Raw genomic sequence first — 17296 nt, forward strand, 5'->3', positions numbered from 1 at the left:
GAGAGAGAAAAGTAAGTTGGGTAGCTTCTCAGCCATCTGCCAATAGCGTCCCTTGTATGAAATCAACTGGGCAAACCAACTGAGGAAGCGTATACCAGAAATTAAAAGACCCATTGTCCGCAGAAATCCGCGAACCAGCAAAAAATCCGCAATATATATTTAAATATGCTTACATATAAAATCCGCGATGGAGTGAAGCCGCGAAAGGCGAAGCGCGATATAGCGAGGGATTACTGTAGTTCCATTTTAATGGTGAGAGACAGAATATCAACCAAATATCCAGAAAAAAACACACTACATAAAAGTTATAAATTGATTTGCATATCATTGAAAGAAATAAGTATTTGATCCCCTACAACCCAGCCTGAAGCCTGGCTTCCACAGATTAATTGTAATCTGTGTGCCACATGGGCACACAACCAATCAATCAGTCAATCAATTACAGATACACCTTATCTCAACTCGTTATGTGTATAAAGTACACCTGTCCACAGAATCAATTTCTTCCATTTCAACCTCTCTACCACTATGGGCAAGACCAAAGACCTGTCAAAGGACGTCAAGGACAAGATTGTAGACCTGCACACGTTTGGAATGGGCTACAAGACTATCAGCAAGAAGTTTGGTGAGAAGGTGGCAACTGTTGGTACGATTATTCGGAAATAGAAGAAATATAAAATGACCATCAATCACCCTCAGTCTGGAACTGCATGCAAGAATGGATGAACAAGGATGGATTTTTCTTTTACATGCACATGATTTGTGCACTCTTGGTCTATTTCATAGTCACACAGACAGATAGTAGTACTGTAACATGGTTTGTGATTTATTAAAATGTAGCTATATCACAAATTTACTTTCTGTTGGCAACATTGTCTCATTTAAACAATCCCCATCTCTTTGGATAAAATGAGAACTAGTCTAAAAATTTAAATACTGTAACACCAAATCTTTCATCTGATTATTAGTTTAGAGACTTTTTTTGCCAATCCTGAAGGTAGCAAATAAATAGTGATCTCACTACACTCCCTGCTGTGATGCGGCCAGGAGTGAGTAAACCGTTTCTTCTGTGTGGGAGTATGCAAGACCTTTTACAAAGTGTGGGGCAACAGAGTAAAAAAAACACACACACACAAACACATAAGAGTATATCAATCACACATATCAGAATCCCAGTCAGAGACATGTTTGAAAATATTTATGAATAATAGACTACAGAAACATCTGGCAACAGATTTTTACTTTCAACCTTATCAATGTTAAATAATAGGTCTAGCCCTAATCTCAGTATCTATGAGGAACTACTTCATACTGGATTTTCTGTTCATATGTCATGCCAAACCATGTGGGGGGTTGGTGTTGCAATCCATATTCATAAAAAAGTAACGGTTGTCGATATGTCACACAAAAACTTGCACACCCCTGGCCTTTGAAGCTTGATCTTGGTCTCAATCGACAGTTTATACCATGACACATGCAACACGACCCATGGTTTGGAAATCTGGCTAACAGCAGCCTCGAAATTTGGAATACAGTCATTCTTACTGCCACCGAGACGTGGAAGTGCACAACCTATGATAGGAGATGCACAGCCATAAACAAACAAAAGAGGTGCAGGAGCACAGTTTGCATGCAGCATTGCTGACACTGCAGGAAAATCACATTGGTATGTCCACAAACAACTCCCACAACAAGACAAACTTGATACACTCTGTCATTGTGAAGCACATTCCACGTGCCAGTAGCACAAGTATCAACTAAGGGAAACAAAATGCAGGATGGACAAATTTCCACAGGCACTGCACACATATGCAGTATTAACAGCTCTCTTCCTTTAACATTGATGTGAGTCTCTACAGATATCTGCACCAAAACAGTACATATGTACTCAAATCTGTTTAGGACCCAAAAAAAAAAAAAAGCGCAAACACTGCACACATGCCTGATAGCTTAAATAATGTATCATATACATAGCTGTTCACATAAAATGCTTAAGCAAACACTTTCATGGCCTACAAATACAGACTTCTCTACATATTTCCTTACAAAAGCACAAAATTTCATTAACACACACAGCCCTTACACCCAACTCTACACTGTGTAAATGAAGGGACAGGAGGGGTATTTGGACCCCGCCCTAACCTATTTTTCTCCTATACTCACATGCCAGCAATTCCTGTGAAGCTGAGCACACTAGAAAACTTATAATTGGCTTACAACCGTTAGACTTTTCTCAACCAGTCATATTCACACAATTGATCAAATGTATTTAATATTTATAAACACTTTCCCACCCTCATATATTCAACACTTTTGCAACCTTATACCAAATCAAGATGTAAAGATACTATGTGGCGGATGATTTGATCAACATACAGTTTCAACAGGAGCACCAGCAAAAGTGTAATGTCATCAGAGATAGCAACTCCTAAATTATTCCCAGAACCACTTTGTAATAACAATTTTATTCCCCTTCTAGATTATAGCTTTTCTTTTACAGGACATCTTTTTCTGTCATAATCAGTTGTGTTTAGTGAAATTTCATTTAGACACAGGCAAACCTCAACTTCCCCTTATTTTCTTCTACATTAATTTCAGAGAAATGTACGAGTTCAAAACTGGCCTGTGTTGTTTTGCCAATAGCTACCTATTTTAGACATTATCTACGCAGTAAGATTTGCCCCACTTTTATATATTTGTTCAAGTGAGCACTTCATTTTACTGTGCACACCACACTTGACAATAACTATGAAATGCACAGCCTTCTGTTTTTGAAAAAGCCAACACTGAAGACGCCGCTTTTCATTGAGTAAAAGTAATTACTAACGTTTTTTTTCAGGTTGGCAGACATTTATTTAAACCCACTGTATAATAACTCAGTGCTAATTTTTGTCTTTCATGACAACATTTTTGCAAGTTTTTTTTCCTTTACATTTACTTATTTGGCTGATGCCTTCATCCAAGGTGACCTGCAACATTTATGATACAATTGGGTACATTTCTTTTTTGGTTTTCCAATTGGAGCTCAGGCAGGTCAAAGACTTGCTTATTGTTACACATTGTCAGTAGCAGGATCAGAACCCACAACCTCAATGTTTGAAGTCCAAAGCCTTAACCACTACACCACACTGCCTGCTACTTTTGATGAATCAATTTTAAACCACCTTTATAGCATTATTGAATACTTTAATTGGTGATGCCCTGTACTACCCCCTTTACACAAGATCAACACTGTTATAACACACGGTAGGCTTTTGGTTTAATGTTTCATCACATCCTGCATTTTCCATGCTTTTTTAGATAAAAAAAAAAAATTTCATTTTGGACTTCCACCCTACATTGCCTCTAAGGACTTTTCCTATTCTCTTTTGAGGAACACAGGAACACATATACTGTATTAACAACTTTTTGTCTTTGCAATCCATGGTACCTTTACTGATACTTCCCAAGGACATGATGCCTAGGTGTTCACAATTTACAATCAACTTCACCATTATATTGGTGTACTACACTATTTTCAATTCCCATTTATTGAGGATTAGAGGCCCATGTGTTTCACTAGGTAATATGAAAAATAAATGTATAGGATGAGGTACAGATTGCATTTTTAACTGTTTTGCCACTTATTCACTGAAATATTATTAACAAAGTCAATAAAATATACATTATAACTCTATCTATTAATGTTAAAATACATTTAAGATACTGCCAACAGCATATTGGTTAAGAATCTTTGAGCCCATGTCATGATATACATTACAGGCACATTATGGTGTTTTAAGTCAGTGATGTCAGACGCACATTCTTTAAGTGGTTTTCAGTCTTTACTAGATTGAATCTTATAACTATATTGTATGCTGTAGAGGGTGAAATGCCCAATCTATCCGTTTGCAAACTGTTGAGCCACAATCTATCTTTGATCTTGTGGGACTAGGCCTTTTTAGGAGGTTCCTTATATAATACTACGAGTGTGTGGTCTTTGTGGCAAAAAACACAACCCTAAGACTCCCTAGTGTTTTACTATATTGGTGAACTTGCAGAGGCACCAGCAAATGGACCTAGACAGGTCACATCTTGTTTGAGACAGACATGTAGTCGAGTGCAGCAGTGGCACAAATTCAGCTGAACAGGTTGTAACATACGGTTAAGTTGTTGTGTGAACGTACAATATGCCATGTACCACAAAGCTCACTTTGTCTGCTTGGGATTAATGAGAAGTGAGGTGCATGCAAGTGCCGTAAAAATGTAAAAGTGTATGCATGCGCCATCCAGTGGCTGTGGTTGAGTGTAAGCACAGCGGACTAATCCATACACATACACACACAAAGGTCTTGTTTATATATGTCTAATGACACAATTGCCTCGGTTGTTTAATATCACCTTGTTATTTCAACTTGTCGTTATTAGTGCTAAACTATCCCTGTCTCAACTTTTTTGGAATTTAGGCAACACTTTCAGAATAAAATTTTCAAAAAACAATGCAATGATTTGGCAAAATATGAAACACCTTGTCATTATAGTGGTTTTGTTTGAATACAAGTCAATGTAAATTTAAAAATCACTCCTTTTTGCTTTTATTAGCATTTTCTGTACCGCCCCAGCTTTTTTTGGAATTGGGGATGTATATGGGTGTGGTGGTCGGCTGGGGGCTGTGCCCAGTTGCGACACCTGGATGGACCAGGAGAGGGACTGTGCCTCCCCAGAAACCTGCTTGGTTTGGGGGCCACGGGGTCTGAGCATGGAAGCTCAACCCTGTAAGGGGAGCCACCGCCAGGGGAGCTGAAAGGCCTAACCAGCCCGTCTGGGCAGGAACGCAGCCACATCTGGAGGTGCAGCCGAAAGTAGGTCAAGGAGCACCTGCAGCACTTCCAGGTGGGCTATAAAAGAGGCTGACAGTCACCACTCTGAGCTGCAGTCGAGAGGAAGAGAACAGAGCTCGGTGGAGAGGAGTGGAGGTGTTGAAGGACTTGAAAGAGGGTGATTAGTGCAGGGACACTGTGTGCTGTGTGGACTTGATATGAATAAAAGTGTGCTTTTTGTAGACGTTTCGGCGTCTGTCTGTCTGTGTCCGGGGCTGGCTACCACAATGGAATAATCAAAAAAATACTGAAACTTGAATTTATAAACCACCTACCTGAATTAGTGGAGGAAGTAACATCAGATAGCATCATTTAAGATATTACAACAAATTTTTGTGTACAAAGATCCTGCTGCACTCGGGTCCCAATCCGGGTGTTTTTTTTGTGTGGTGGGTGCAGCATAGTGCTATCACTGCATGCTCCCAACCTCTTTGTGAACAAAATCAACAAACAGAAATAAATGCAATCTGAGTCTTATAACACTGATGAATTATTGTTTGCCTGTTCAAGAGATCTGCTATATAACAAGTATAATGATCAGGAGGCAGAATAATATGTTCATTTTTCAACATTATAAACAATAAATCAGCATACTTACCAGCTGCTAGTGTATGTAAACCCAACAAATGGTAAATGGTGACCAGAAAAGGCAGTATGGGAAGGAGGTGGCATTGTTTCCTGATGATTAAAACCATAAAAGTACAAAGTTAAAATAGGATATACATTCTAATACACTCATTTACAGATGATATAAAAATGTACACTTGATATTTTTCTTATTATATATTTATAAATAATTGATAATGGCTTCATTTGGTGAAAGGGTAAAACTTTTCTGTCTTTTTTCCAAGCTCTTTCTCATTTTCTGCTGGTTTAAAATGACAATATTCAAGATTTAGCCAAGTTGGCTAGTGCTCATTGTAAAATTAACCTTAAATGTATCTCTGCAATAAAACGAATAAAATCTAAACAGAGAATACTGTAAAACATAATACTGACAGAATGCTTTCTAGTTGCTTTATTTGTAATGCTTTGTGCTTTAACATAGCTAACTGAAAAATATACATACAGAATTCTTCAAGCAGTCATCATCTACATCAAAATTCGATGTGTCTGTGGGACTGCTGACTTCAGGAATATAAGGTGCTTCACAGTTTCGGATGTTGTCCCAATCAATGCCAGCAAAAAATGGGTGTTTCTTAAAGTCTTCAATGCCATTTTGTCCAAGCCTATGTTCTCTGCTGCAAATCAGTCTCCTTATCAAGTCTTTGGCATTTTCTGAGACATCCATGGGCTGTGCTGGAAACTGAAACCTCTCCTAAAATATATTTCAATAACAGTCTTTCAGCTTTGATGACATTCTTTTTCATAAAAAAAAAAACTACAGTACCATATTCAGCATTATGTGATGACCATCCATCCCAGTTTTGTTAGGTCAAAATGTAAAAAAAAAAAACCAAAAAAAAAAAACACACATTACAAAAAGTTCTTCTGACCAATGGGTCAACACTCACAGTGCTTTGAAAAATTATTTCTTTATGACAAAATCATATCAGTAACACTGTTTTACACATATACATACACAAACACATTTTTTATTTTAAATTAAAAGCTTAAAAAAGACACAAACATTCACATACATATATAAATATATATATATATATATAGAGAGAGAGAGAGAGAGAGAGAGAGAGACACACACACACAATTCCCTCCACCTACTCCTGTTTTCAGACTTGTGGAGCACAGGGGTGACCACTATGAAGATAGCTGAGAAGTCCAGAAGTCTCAGAGCTTGTTCTTCTCCCTTTGTAGAAACAAACTATATGTGCTAAGTACAAGGCATGCCCTTGAGAGGAAATCAGAAGTCCAAAGAGCTTAGCACTGCTCTTGAAAGTCATAAAGGAGGCAGTTGTACCACCACCTTGCACTCAGTCCTCCTGTTGGTCTGGGGCTACAAAGGGAGGCGAGACAACAGAAGGGCAATTGTCTCGTTCCAGCTAAGAGAGAGGAATCTAAAGTGAAAAACTGCTCCAGGCACTCCAGAAGGAGAGAAAGACTTTCAATTAAATCCTCACCTGACTGAACACTCAATTAGTGTCTTAGTACATCACCCTCATGTATGAATTCACAACAACTCTTGGAACCCTGCCTTTTTGTTTCCTCATTGCAAACTAGCAATTAAAATACACATAAAAATAAAGTGTAATGTAAATGTAATAAAAATAACCTTCTGTTTTTTCTTTAAAGTTCCCTGCTAAAGAAGCAATTTTCAAGCAAGTAAAAGATCAGCAGCATTGGAAGTCACTCTAAGGTTAAGTTACAGAAAGGCACTGATAGTTTAGTTATCATCTATTTGGAAAACCATTCGCATGATTCAATACTATAGTATTCTGCCATTCAATATAATAGTGCAGTTTTGTGCAGTGTAAAGAAATCCTACGCAATATAAAACAAATAAGTGAAAATATAAGTGAAAAAATACAAACTGATTAAAACCAAGAAGGTGTATCTAGGGATGCTCCTGTTTGATTAGCCACCAATCTAAATGGACCGATTTTCACTAAAAAAAGTACCCGGTCAGTGATCGGTAAATTGGCTGATCACAAAAAACAATCTTTTTAGCCAATGATTTTCTAAGCTTTATGGTAATTTAGTTACACTGCTTCTTTACACTTTGTATTATGGTAGTTGAGCCAGTGTGTAGATGGTTTTTACAACAAGTCAAGACTTCTTTTACCAAAGAGCGAGAGGCGATTGGAATATTAGCCTTTACGTTAAAGAAAGTGAAGTAATAAAGTGCAAAAAAGGAATCTGAGAAGTCATACTGTGCAACTGGACAAATAGCAAGAAAAGCTACTTTAATGAATTCAGACATTTTTATTTAGTCCTTTAAATTAAAACTGACACCATCTGAGTTTGGACAGAGAGCTTCTTGTAAGTGCTCCAGCTTAGATTTTTGTTTGGAAAAAGAAAACATAAAGACAAATCTGAAACTGCTGTTTTGTAAACAATGGGCTTGTTAGCGTAACAGCAACATTTGTCTTTTACATATAAACCTGTTAAGCATGTTAGTCTAGTGTTTTGTTGATAAACAACTTATGAACATTTCATACATTTGTGGCTTTTTAACACTAGAATTACCAGAGCCTACGAAAAAACTCGTAAATCCGTCCCACCTTAAATCGCGTCTTAAATCCGTTTGCATATCTCCGCCAGAGTCTTTTGTCATCTAAATGTGCTGATAAACAAAAGCTACTAGCAGCCAGCTATTCCATCCCCCCACCGACTTAGAATGAACTTCTCCTAGCTCATGCCTTACCTTGATTTGATTATCTGGGATTGAAGTGGAGTTTTAGAGTGGAAATAATTCTAGCGTTATTTGGAATACACGCATTTCATGTGTGTTCTGTTTCTATAGTAGTCTGTGCAAACACATTTTTAAAACAGAAACGTTTTTAATATTCTAATAGTAAATGACAAAATGTAGGCATAAACTATATAACTTATGAAGCCTGAAGTCCATATATCAAAGAAACACTTTCACAAAAGGTACAAATAAGAGAACACGTGCGCTTTTATTCAAAAATATAACTGCACAAAAAAAAAAAGCAGCGTTAGTATGCCACATTGACACTGTTACTACAACCACCGCGGTGGCGTAATGGTATCAGCTCCTGACTGGGAATCAGAGGGTGGCGAGTTCGATCCCGCACGGCTCCACTTCGAGAAGTGAACTGCTCTTATTCTTACAATTTTAGAATAACAACATAAATTTGATTTCAGTCTGTAACAGCCGGTGTAACTTATGATACTGGTAAAGGTTAGCTTTTTTTTTTTTTAATTCACTTTTCATTCTCGCAGTCGCATTCAGAATCAATCCATACAACCCCATCTGACACAGCTGGTTTCACATAAATAAAAGTGCACTTTTATTCAAGACTATAACCGAAGAATAAAGACAGCAAGTTACAGTTGGTGGTTGATACGACAGTTTGCGTGGTGCAATGCTAAGAACTGCTGATTTCAAGTGACAGTGAGATACGAAGAAGGCAGCTTCGCCAGCGTTTGTGTGTCAGAACCCTTTTGGGGGGGGGGGGGGGCGGTAGTATGCATCGTGGTACACTGCAGACCTATAGCACGTCTTTATGTCAGATGGGGTTGTATGGATTGATTCTGAATGCGACTGCGAGAATGAAAAGTGAATTAAAAAAAAAAAAAAAAGCTAACCTTTACCAGTATCATAAGTTACACCGGCTGTTACAGACTGAAATCAAATTTATGTTGTTATTCTAAAATTGTAAGAATAAGAGCAGTTCACTTCTCGAAGTGGAGCCGTGCGGGATCAAACTCGCCACTCTCTGATTCCCAGTCAGGAGCTGATACCATTACGCCACCGCGGCAGTTGTAGTAACAGTGTCAATGTGGCATGCTAACGTGGCTTTTTTTTTTGTGCAGTTATATTTTTGAATAAAAGCGCACGTGTTCTCTTATTTGTACCTTTTGTGAAAGTGTTTCTTTGATATATGGACTTCAGGCTTCATATGTTATATAGTTTATGCCTACATTTTGTCATTTACTATTAGAATATGAAAAACGTTTCTGTTTTAAAAATGTGTTTGCACAGACTACTATAGAAACGGAACACACATGAAATGCGTGTATTCCAAATAACGCTAGAATTATTTCCACTCTAAAACTCCACTTCAATCCCAGATAATCAAATCAAGGCAAGGCATGAGCTAGGAGAAGTTCATTCTAAGTCGGTGGGGGGAAGGAATAGCTGGCTGCTAGTAGCTTTTGTTTATCAGCACATTTAGATGACAAAAGACTCTGGCGGAGATGTGCAAACGGATTTAAGACGCGATTTAAGGTGGGACGGATTTACGAGTTTTTTCGTAGGCTCTGGTAATTCTAGTGTTAAAAGATTCGTACCGTGTTTATTACTTGCTGCTGTGTATCATACAGCATATATTTTGGTAAAAAACAAGTAATACATAATTAATCCATATTTATAATTACACCTCAAGAATTCCAAATGTCTACCTGATATACAGGTGTGCTTTTTCCCTTCAGTGTAAATACAGTAAATATTTATTTGAACAGCAAAAAAGCTGTTTAAAACCTATAAGTCCATGTATATTTATATTTAAGCAGCATTTAAGCAGGACCGGGGGAAATGAGTATTTTTAAGACCATTTCTTCCCCGGACCAGCAGAGGGAAGCCCCCTTGGCTCCCAACGGGGCCACGGGTCACAATTGTGGAAGTTCACCCGTGCTGGGGCCCATGGCCACTGCCAGCTGGCATCTGGACGCTTGCAGGGCCCTATTTGGCAGCCGCTGGCAGAAGAAGCTCGTTAGGCACCTGGACCCCTTCCGGGTGCCTTATAAAAGGAGAAGGTCACCACCACTCAATGGCCAGAGTCGGATGGAAGAGGACAAAGCCTGTGTGGAGGACTGAAGGGGCGGCAAAGGGACTGTGTTGTTGCTTTACTGTACTGTATTGTGCTGTGGGTAGCAGAGAAAAGCGCTCCCCAATTGTAAATAAACAGTGTACTGTGTGGGCTAAACCTGTGTCCTGCCTGTCTGTGTCTGGGTTAGGGCGGCTGTAAACACCCGGGCATCATAATATATACATACACATATAATTTTTGTTGTTGTTAGAGAAATGGTCATAACTAATTTTGTTTAATTAAACCTTGTTTCAGACAGGTACATAACAAAAAATTAAACAATATGACAGCTTGTAATTTTACTTTTATGCCATATGTATTATGGATACATATTTTTGTACATATTTTATTAGTAAAGTCTGTATTTTAAGGAAATTTTATTTATTTTAATATCTTTGTGGTCATTGAACCTTAAACATTCAGAATTTCATTTTGTTGAAAAAATGAGTGGTTAACACTAGTAGTTTAACACTAGAATCCATGAAGCATATCTGTAATGCTGGGCCACCTTAAATTCCCTCACACCTCCTCATCAGTGTCTTTGTTTTGCAAATGTGTCAATCAGAACTGGCAGCCAGCAACCTGCTAACTCATTCCCCACCGAGGCATTTGAAGTCTAGTCTAACAAAATTCTCACTGCTGAAGTCTCTTTATTTGGGAGTTAGGTGTCTGGAATTGTTCAGGGAAAATAAGATATTGTTATTTAGTATACATATATTTCATGTGTGTTCTGTGTCTACAATGACCTGTTAAAATGTAGGATGACGGGAAATGCAAGGCAAGAAATGCTGAACACACAACTAAAGCAGAAACTTTTTCATGTTATAGTAATAATGACATAATGTTGACATGAAGTGTATAATGTGTGAAGAAAGTCCAAATATGAAATAAACACTTTCATAAAAGGTATAACAAAACAAGTGCACTTTAATTTAAGAATATAACCGGGAAAAAAAATTATTCAATTTACATGTTGAAGTCAATACGTAAAAACCAAAACCCAAATATCAATCAACACAAAGTAAACGTGTCAACTTTGCTTGTGGGTTTGAGCTCAGGTCCTCCCTGCATTTACCGTTTTGAGTAGTGAGCTGCTTTTATTATTTCTATTACATAATAAAAGCATACATTTGATTTTAATCTGTAACACCCAGTGTACATTTTTGCTACCAGTAAAAGATATTGCTGAAGGGATATAAGCTGACACACAAACACTGGTGAATCATGTCTTCTTGGTATATTGTTGTCAGCTGAACTTTTTCAAATCAGTTTTATTGTTGAATAAAGGCACACTTGTTTCGCTGTACCTTTGTGAAAGTGTTTATTTTACATTCTAGTAACCAGCTGAATGTTAGCAAAGCAGTCTCCGCCTCTTTTGTGCATGCACACACACATTGAAGCATGAAAACATCATTTGAATATGTTTTTTTTTTCCCGATCTTGCTCAATCTCCATGTTATGTTGCATGGTACTGAGAATGCAGACAGATATAAACATTAGCGTGTAGAATTGCTTACGTACTGTAGCTGCAGGTAGAAATTCCCATCTCACTTTATTTATGGTGCCAAATAGAGTTGTGTTGTGGTGCAGCAGTCTATTAGCCAGCGAAAGCGATGTGAAGTAGTTGTTTGTTGTTATGGTTCTGCACTTATCAGGAAACTGCTGCATAAGCTTTATGATCACAGACTTGGAATGACTGGGATCCTTTCCTAAATAAGGAGTGGCATTGCACATGTCCTTTGTCTCCAAATCTGCCGCAATCCAAAACTTTATGCCAAATTTGTCAGGCTTGGTTGAGATGTATTCCAAGAAAGGACCAAGGACCTTGGTTGGAAACAGTTGCTCATCAACAGTAATATGGTGCCCTCGGTTGTACCGCAAAACACAATTCTCAAAAAAAATGTTGCCAGATGTCGGAAATCTCAGCAAATCTGTTGTTTTTCACATGTTCCACACCGTTGTCTTTGTTGTTAAATGCAGCATGATATTCTGATAGTGGTCACAGGGCATCATATCTTTGATTGACAGTACAGGAAGCAGTTATGATCAGGCATCAACCACAGCACCATCTGTGACCATCACATTCCTTGTGAAATGCCATCAACTCAGAGAGGAAGAGGCAGTGTCAGATCGGGGGGAGCGTGAACATGACTGAGAGAATAAAACTGAATACAGTACACCTTCGAAATTCGCAGGGGTTACGTTCCTAGAGCACCTGTGAATTGTGAAAAACCATGAATTATGAATGTGGTTAAAAAAATGCCTGTTTTTATAGTTTAAACCCTAAATACAGTCATATGAAAAAGTTTGGGAACCCCTCTCAGCCTGCATAATAATTTACTCTGCTTTCAACAAAAAAAGATAACAGTGGTATGTCTTTCATTTCCTAGGAACATCTGAGTATTGGGGTGTTTTCTGAACAAAGATTTTTAGTGAAGCAGTATTTAGTTGTATGAAATTAAATCAAATGTGAAAAACTGGCTGTGCAAAAATTTGGGTACCCTTGTAATTTTGCTGATTTGAATGCATGTAACTGCTCAATACTGATTACTTGCACCAAATTGGTTGGATTAGCTCATTAAGTCTTGAACTTCATGGAAAGGTGTGTCCAATCATGAGAAAAGGTACAGTGCATCCGGAAAGTATTCACAGTGCATCACTTTTTCCACATTTTGTTATGTTACAGCCTTATTCCAAAATGGATTAAGTTCATTTTTTTCCTCAGAATTCTACACACAACACCCCATAATGACAACGTGAAAAAAGTTTACTTGAGGTTTTTGCAAATTTATTAAAAATAAAAGAACTGAGAAATCACATGTACATAAGTATTCACAGCTTTTGCTCAATACTTTGTTGATGCACCTTTGGCAGCAATTACAGCCTCAAGTCTTTTTGAATATGATGCCACAAGCTTGGCACACCTATCCTTGGCCAGTTTCGCCCATTCCTCTTTGCAGTACCTCTCAAGCTCCATCAGGTTGGATGGGAAGTGTCGGTGCACAGCCATTTTAAGATCTCTACAGAATGAATCGGATTCAAGTCTGGGCTCTGGCTAGGCCACTCAAGGACATTCACAGAGTTGTCCTGAAGCCACTCCTTTGATATCTTGGCTGTGTGCTTAGGGTCGTTGTCCTGCTGAAAGATGAACCGTCGCCCCAGTCTGAGGTCAAGAGCGCTCTGGAGCAGGTTTTCATCCAGGATGTCTCTGTACATTGCTGCAGTCATCTTTCCCTTTATCCTGACTAGTCTCCCAGTTCCTGCCGCTGAAAAACATCCCCACAGCATGATGCTGCCACCACCATGCTTCACTGTAGGGATGGTATTGGCCTGGTGATGAGCGGTGCCTGGTTTCCTCCAAACGTGACGCCTGGCATTCACACCAAAGAGTTCAATCTTTGTCTCATCAGACCAGAGAATTTTCTTTCTCATGGTCTGAGAGTCCTTCAGGTGCCTCTGGAGCTCTGAAAGAGTGCCCATTGGGTTCTTGGTCACCTCCCTGACTAAGGCCCTTCTCCCCCGATCGCTCAGTTTAGATGGCCAGCCAGCTCTAGGAAGAGTCCTGGTGGTTTTGAACTTCTTCCACTTATGGATGATAGAGGCCACTGTGCTCATTGGGACCTTCAAAGCAGCAGAAATTTTTCTGCAACCTTCCCCTGATTTGTGCCTCGAGACAATCCTGTGTCGGAGGTCTACAGACAATTCCTTTGACTTCATGCTTGGTTTGTGCTCTGACATGAACTGTCAACTGTGGGACCTTATATAGACAGGTGTGTGCCTTTCCAAATCATGTCCAATCAACTGAATTTACCACAGGTGGACTCCAAGTAAGCTGCAGAAACATCTCAAGGATGATCAGGGGAAACAGGATGCACCTGAGCTCAATTTTGAGCTTCATGGCAAAGGCTGTGAATACTTATGTACATGGGATTTCTCAGTTTATTTATTTTTAATAAATTTGCAAAAACCTCAAGTAAACTTTTTTCACATTGTCATTATGGGGTGTTGTGTGTAGAATTCTGAGGAAAAAAATGAATTTAATCCATTTTGGAATAAGACTGTAACCTAACAAAATGTGGAAAAAGTGATGCGCTGTGAATACTTTCCGGATGCACTGTATATAAGGTGGTCAATTGGAAGTTGTGCTTCCCTTTGACTCTCCTCTGAAGAGTGACAGCATTGGATCCTCAAAGCAACTCTCAAATCTGAAAACAAAGATTGTTCAGTATCATGGTTTAAGGGAAGGCTACAATTCAAGTGTGAATTTCCCCTTGGGATTAATAAAGTATCTATCTATCTATCTATCTATCTATCTATCTATCTATCTATCTATCTATCTATCTATCTATCTATCTATCTATCTATCTATCTAAGTGGTTTAAACTGTCAGTTTCAACTGTAAGGAATGTAATCAGGAAATGGAAGGCCACAGGCACAGTTGCTGTTAAACCCAGGTCTGGCAGGCCAAGAAAAATACAGGAGCGGCATATGCACAGGATTGTGAGAATGGTTACAGACAACCCACAGATCACCTCCAAAGATCTGCAAGAATATCTTGCTGCAAATGGTGCATCTATACATCATTCTACAATTCAGTGCAATTTGCACAAAGAACATCTGTATGGCAGGGTGATGAGAAAGAAACCCTTTCTGCACTCACGCCACAAACAGAGTCGCTTGTTGTATGCAAATGTTTATTTAGACAAGCCACATTCATTTTGGAACAACGTGCTTTGGACTGATCAGACAAAAATTGAGTTATTTGGTCATAACAAAAAGAGCTGTGCATGGCGGAAGAAGAACACCGCATTCCAAGAAAAACATCTACTACCTACTGTCAAATTTGGTGGAGGTTCCATCATGCTGTGGGTCTGTGTGGCTAGTTCAGGGACTGGGGCCCTTGTTAAAGTCAAGGGTCGGATGAATTCAACCCAATATCAACAAATTCTTCAGGATAATGTTCAAGGTTCAGTCACAAAGTTGAAGTTACGCAGAGGTTGGATATTCCAACAAGACAATGACCCAAAACACAGTTTGAAACCTACAAAGGCATTCATGCAGAGGGAGATGTACAATGTTCTGGAATGGCCGTCACAGTCCCCTGACTTGAATATCATCGAAAATCTATGGGATGATTTGAAGCAGGCTGTTCATGCTCGGCAGCCATCAAATTTAACTGAACTAGAGAGATTTTGCATGGAAGAATGGTCAAAAATACTTCCATCCAGAATCCAGACACTCATCAAAGGCTATAGGAGGCGTCTAGAGGCTGTTATATTTGCAAAAGAAGGCTCAACTAAGTATAGATGTTATATCTCTGTTTGGGTGCCCAAATTTATGCACCGGTCTAATTTTGTTATGATGCATATTGCATATTTTCTGTTAATCCAATAAACTTAATGTCACTTGTGAAGGACAGCCAGGTCCCATGCCCGGCAGGGACGCCCCTGCTGCATCTGTTCCGGGGAAGCCACCATGGGCAGCTCAATACCTTCCCCGGGATGCTTGGTGGCAGTCTCCCTGGCGGACGGTGATCCCCCAGCCTAGCGCATGGCTCCATGGGAGATGGAGTCCTCCACAGCCTGGTTGGGGGCTCGGATGGCCGCTAGGGGGAGCTGCATGGAGTCTGCAGCCCGGCTGGTCGAATCTTCAGCCCCACTCGGAAGTGCAATTAGAACCAGGTGGTCAAGCACCTGGAATGCTTCCGGGTGGGTTATAAATAGGGCCAGCCACCACCACTCAGGGAGCCAGAGTTGGGAGGAAGGAGACAAAGCTTGCAGAGGAGTGGTGGGAGAGAAGAGTGTGTTGTTGTTGGGATTGTGCTTTTGGGACTGTGTATTGCCTGTGGGTCACGGGGAAGACCTGCACCCACAGGTGAAGAAAAATAAAAGTCCTTGTGTGTTTTATACGTGCCTCTGTGTCCTTCTGTGCCGGGTCAGGCGCCTGTAAAGCACCTTTCTACACACTGCTGAAATACTACTGTTTTCATAAGGCATGTCATATATTAAAAGGAAGTTGCTACTTTGAAAGCTCAGTCAATGATAAACAAAAATTCAAAGAATTAAGAGGGGTTCCCAAACTTTTTCATATGACTGTATGCCCCCAAAACACTTTCATTTCATTTCAACCTCAGCTTAATACATTACCTAAAAAAAAGAATGTAAAAGTAAACCCATATACTGTACAGTACTGTACTGATATGTCACCGGCAGTGCTAGAATGTAAAATACCGATGTTACCACTATATGTACTGTAATTCATGCAAGTGCATTTTCATTGCCAGAAGCCTTAGAAGGTGCAGGGCATTTCAACAACATCTTGGGGCTTTAACCCTTAAACTGCCACATACTTGTGGGTTAATGCATCCCCGATTTTAATGGAACACATTTTTTTTCATGCAAAGAGCATCACAATTACTGCAACACTCATTTTACACACTGCCAATAAACTGTAAAAACTATTTAAAAAAACTATTGGAACAATATTACAAGGTGCAACTGAAGGCACTGATGAAATTCAGTAAATCACCGAGCCAATTGCACTTGAACTAGCTGCACGAAAGCACACAGAGGTAAACGCTGATGCTGGCAGGCTAGTCTAGTGCTGCAGCTCAATCCCAGAGACAGTGAGGCTGCAGTGCTGCTGGGGCTGGCAGTGGTCATGAGCTGGCTGCTCAACGAATGTACGACACTGATCAGCTCCGGCGTGCTGGTAAATTGCACTGGGAACCGACTATAGCCGGTTGCAGCGGTTTAAGGATTAAGAAGAACAAAACGGAAAACACGAGAACACTCAGCTGGAGATACGTCACAGGGCAGCAGTCAATCAGCAGCAAGGAGAAATGAATAAAGCTGTAGCATTCTGATGCCACTAAAATTCACACCATGAAGAAGACGGTGATTTATTTATTTTTATGGTGGAGATTCCAGGGACACACCCAGCCTTGACTCAACCCGCATGCACTCACAAACAGAGACAAAACAA

General features: G+C 39.4%; 1 protein-coding gene across 5 annotated transcripts in view; it reads right to left on the bottom strand.

Annotated features, from left to right (window-relative positions):
* The window catches only part of LOC114648307 (serine/threonine-protein kinase MRCK alpha-like), a 571032-nt gene that overhangs the window by 193215 nt on the left and 360521 nt on the right, over nt 1-17296 (bottom strand). For all 5 annotated transcript variants that reach the window (XM_028797282.2, XM_051925532.1, XM_028797279.2 and 2 more), the window contains 2 exons: nt 5929-6177; nt 5458-5537 (listed from right to left, as the gene is read on the bottom strand). In XM_028797282.2, the coding sequence (XP_028653115.1) occupies nt 5458-5537; nt 5929-6177 (329 nt within the window). The remainder of the gene's footprint in view (nt 1-5457; nt 5538-5928; nt 6178-17296) is intronic.

Source organism: Erpetoichthys calabaricus, chromosome 3 (genome assembly GCF_900747795.2).
Source record: "Erpetoichthys calabaricus chromosome 3, fErpCal1.3, whole genome shotgun sequence".
Classification (NCBI taxonomy): Eukaryota; Metazoa; Chordata; class Cladistia; order Polypteriformes; family Polypteridae; genus Erpetoichthys; species Erpetoichthys calabaricus.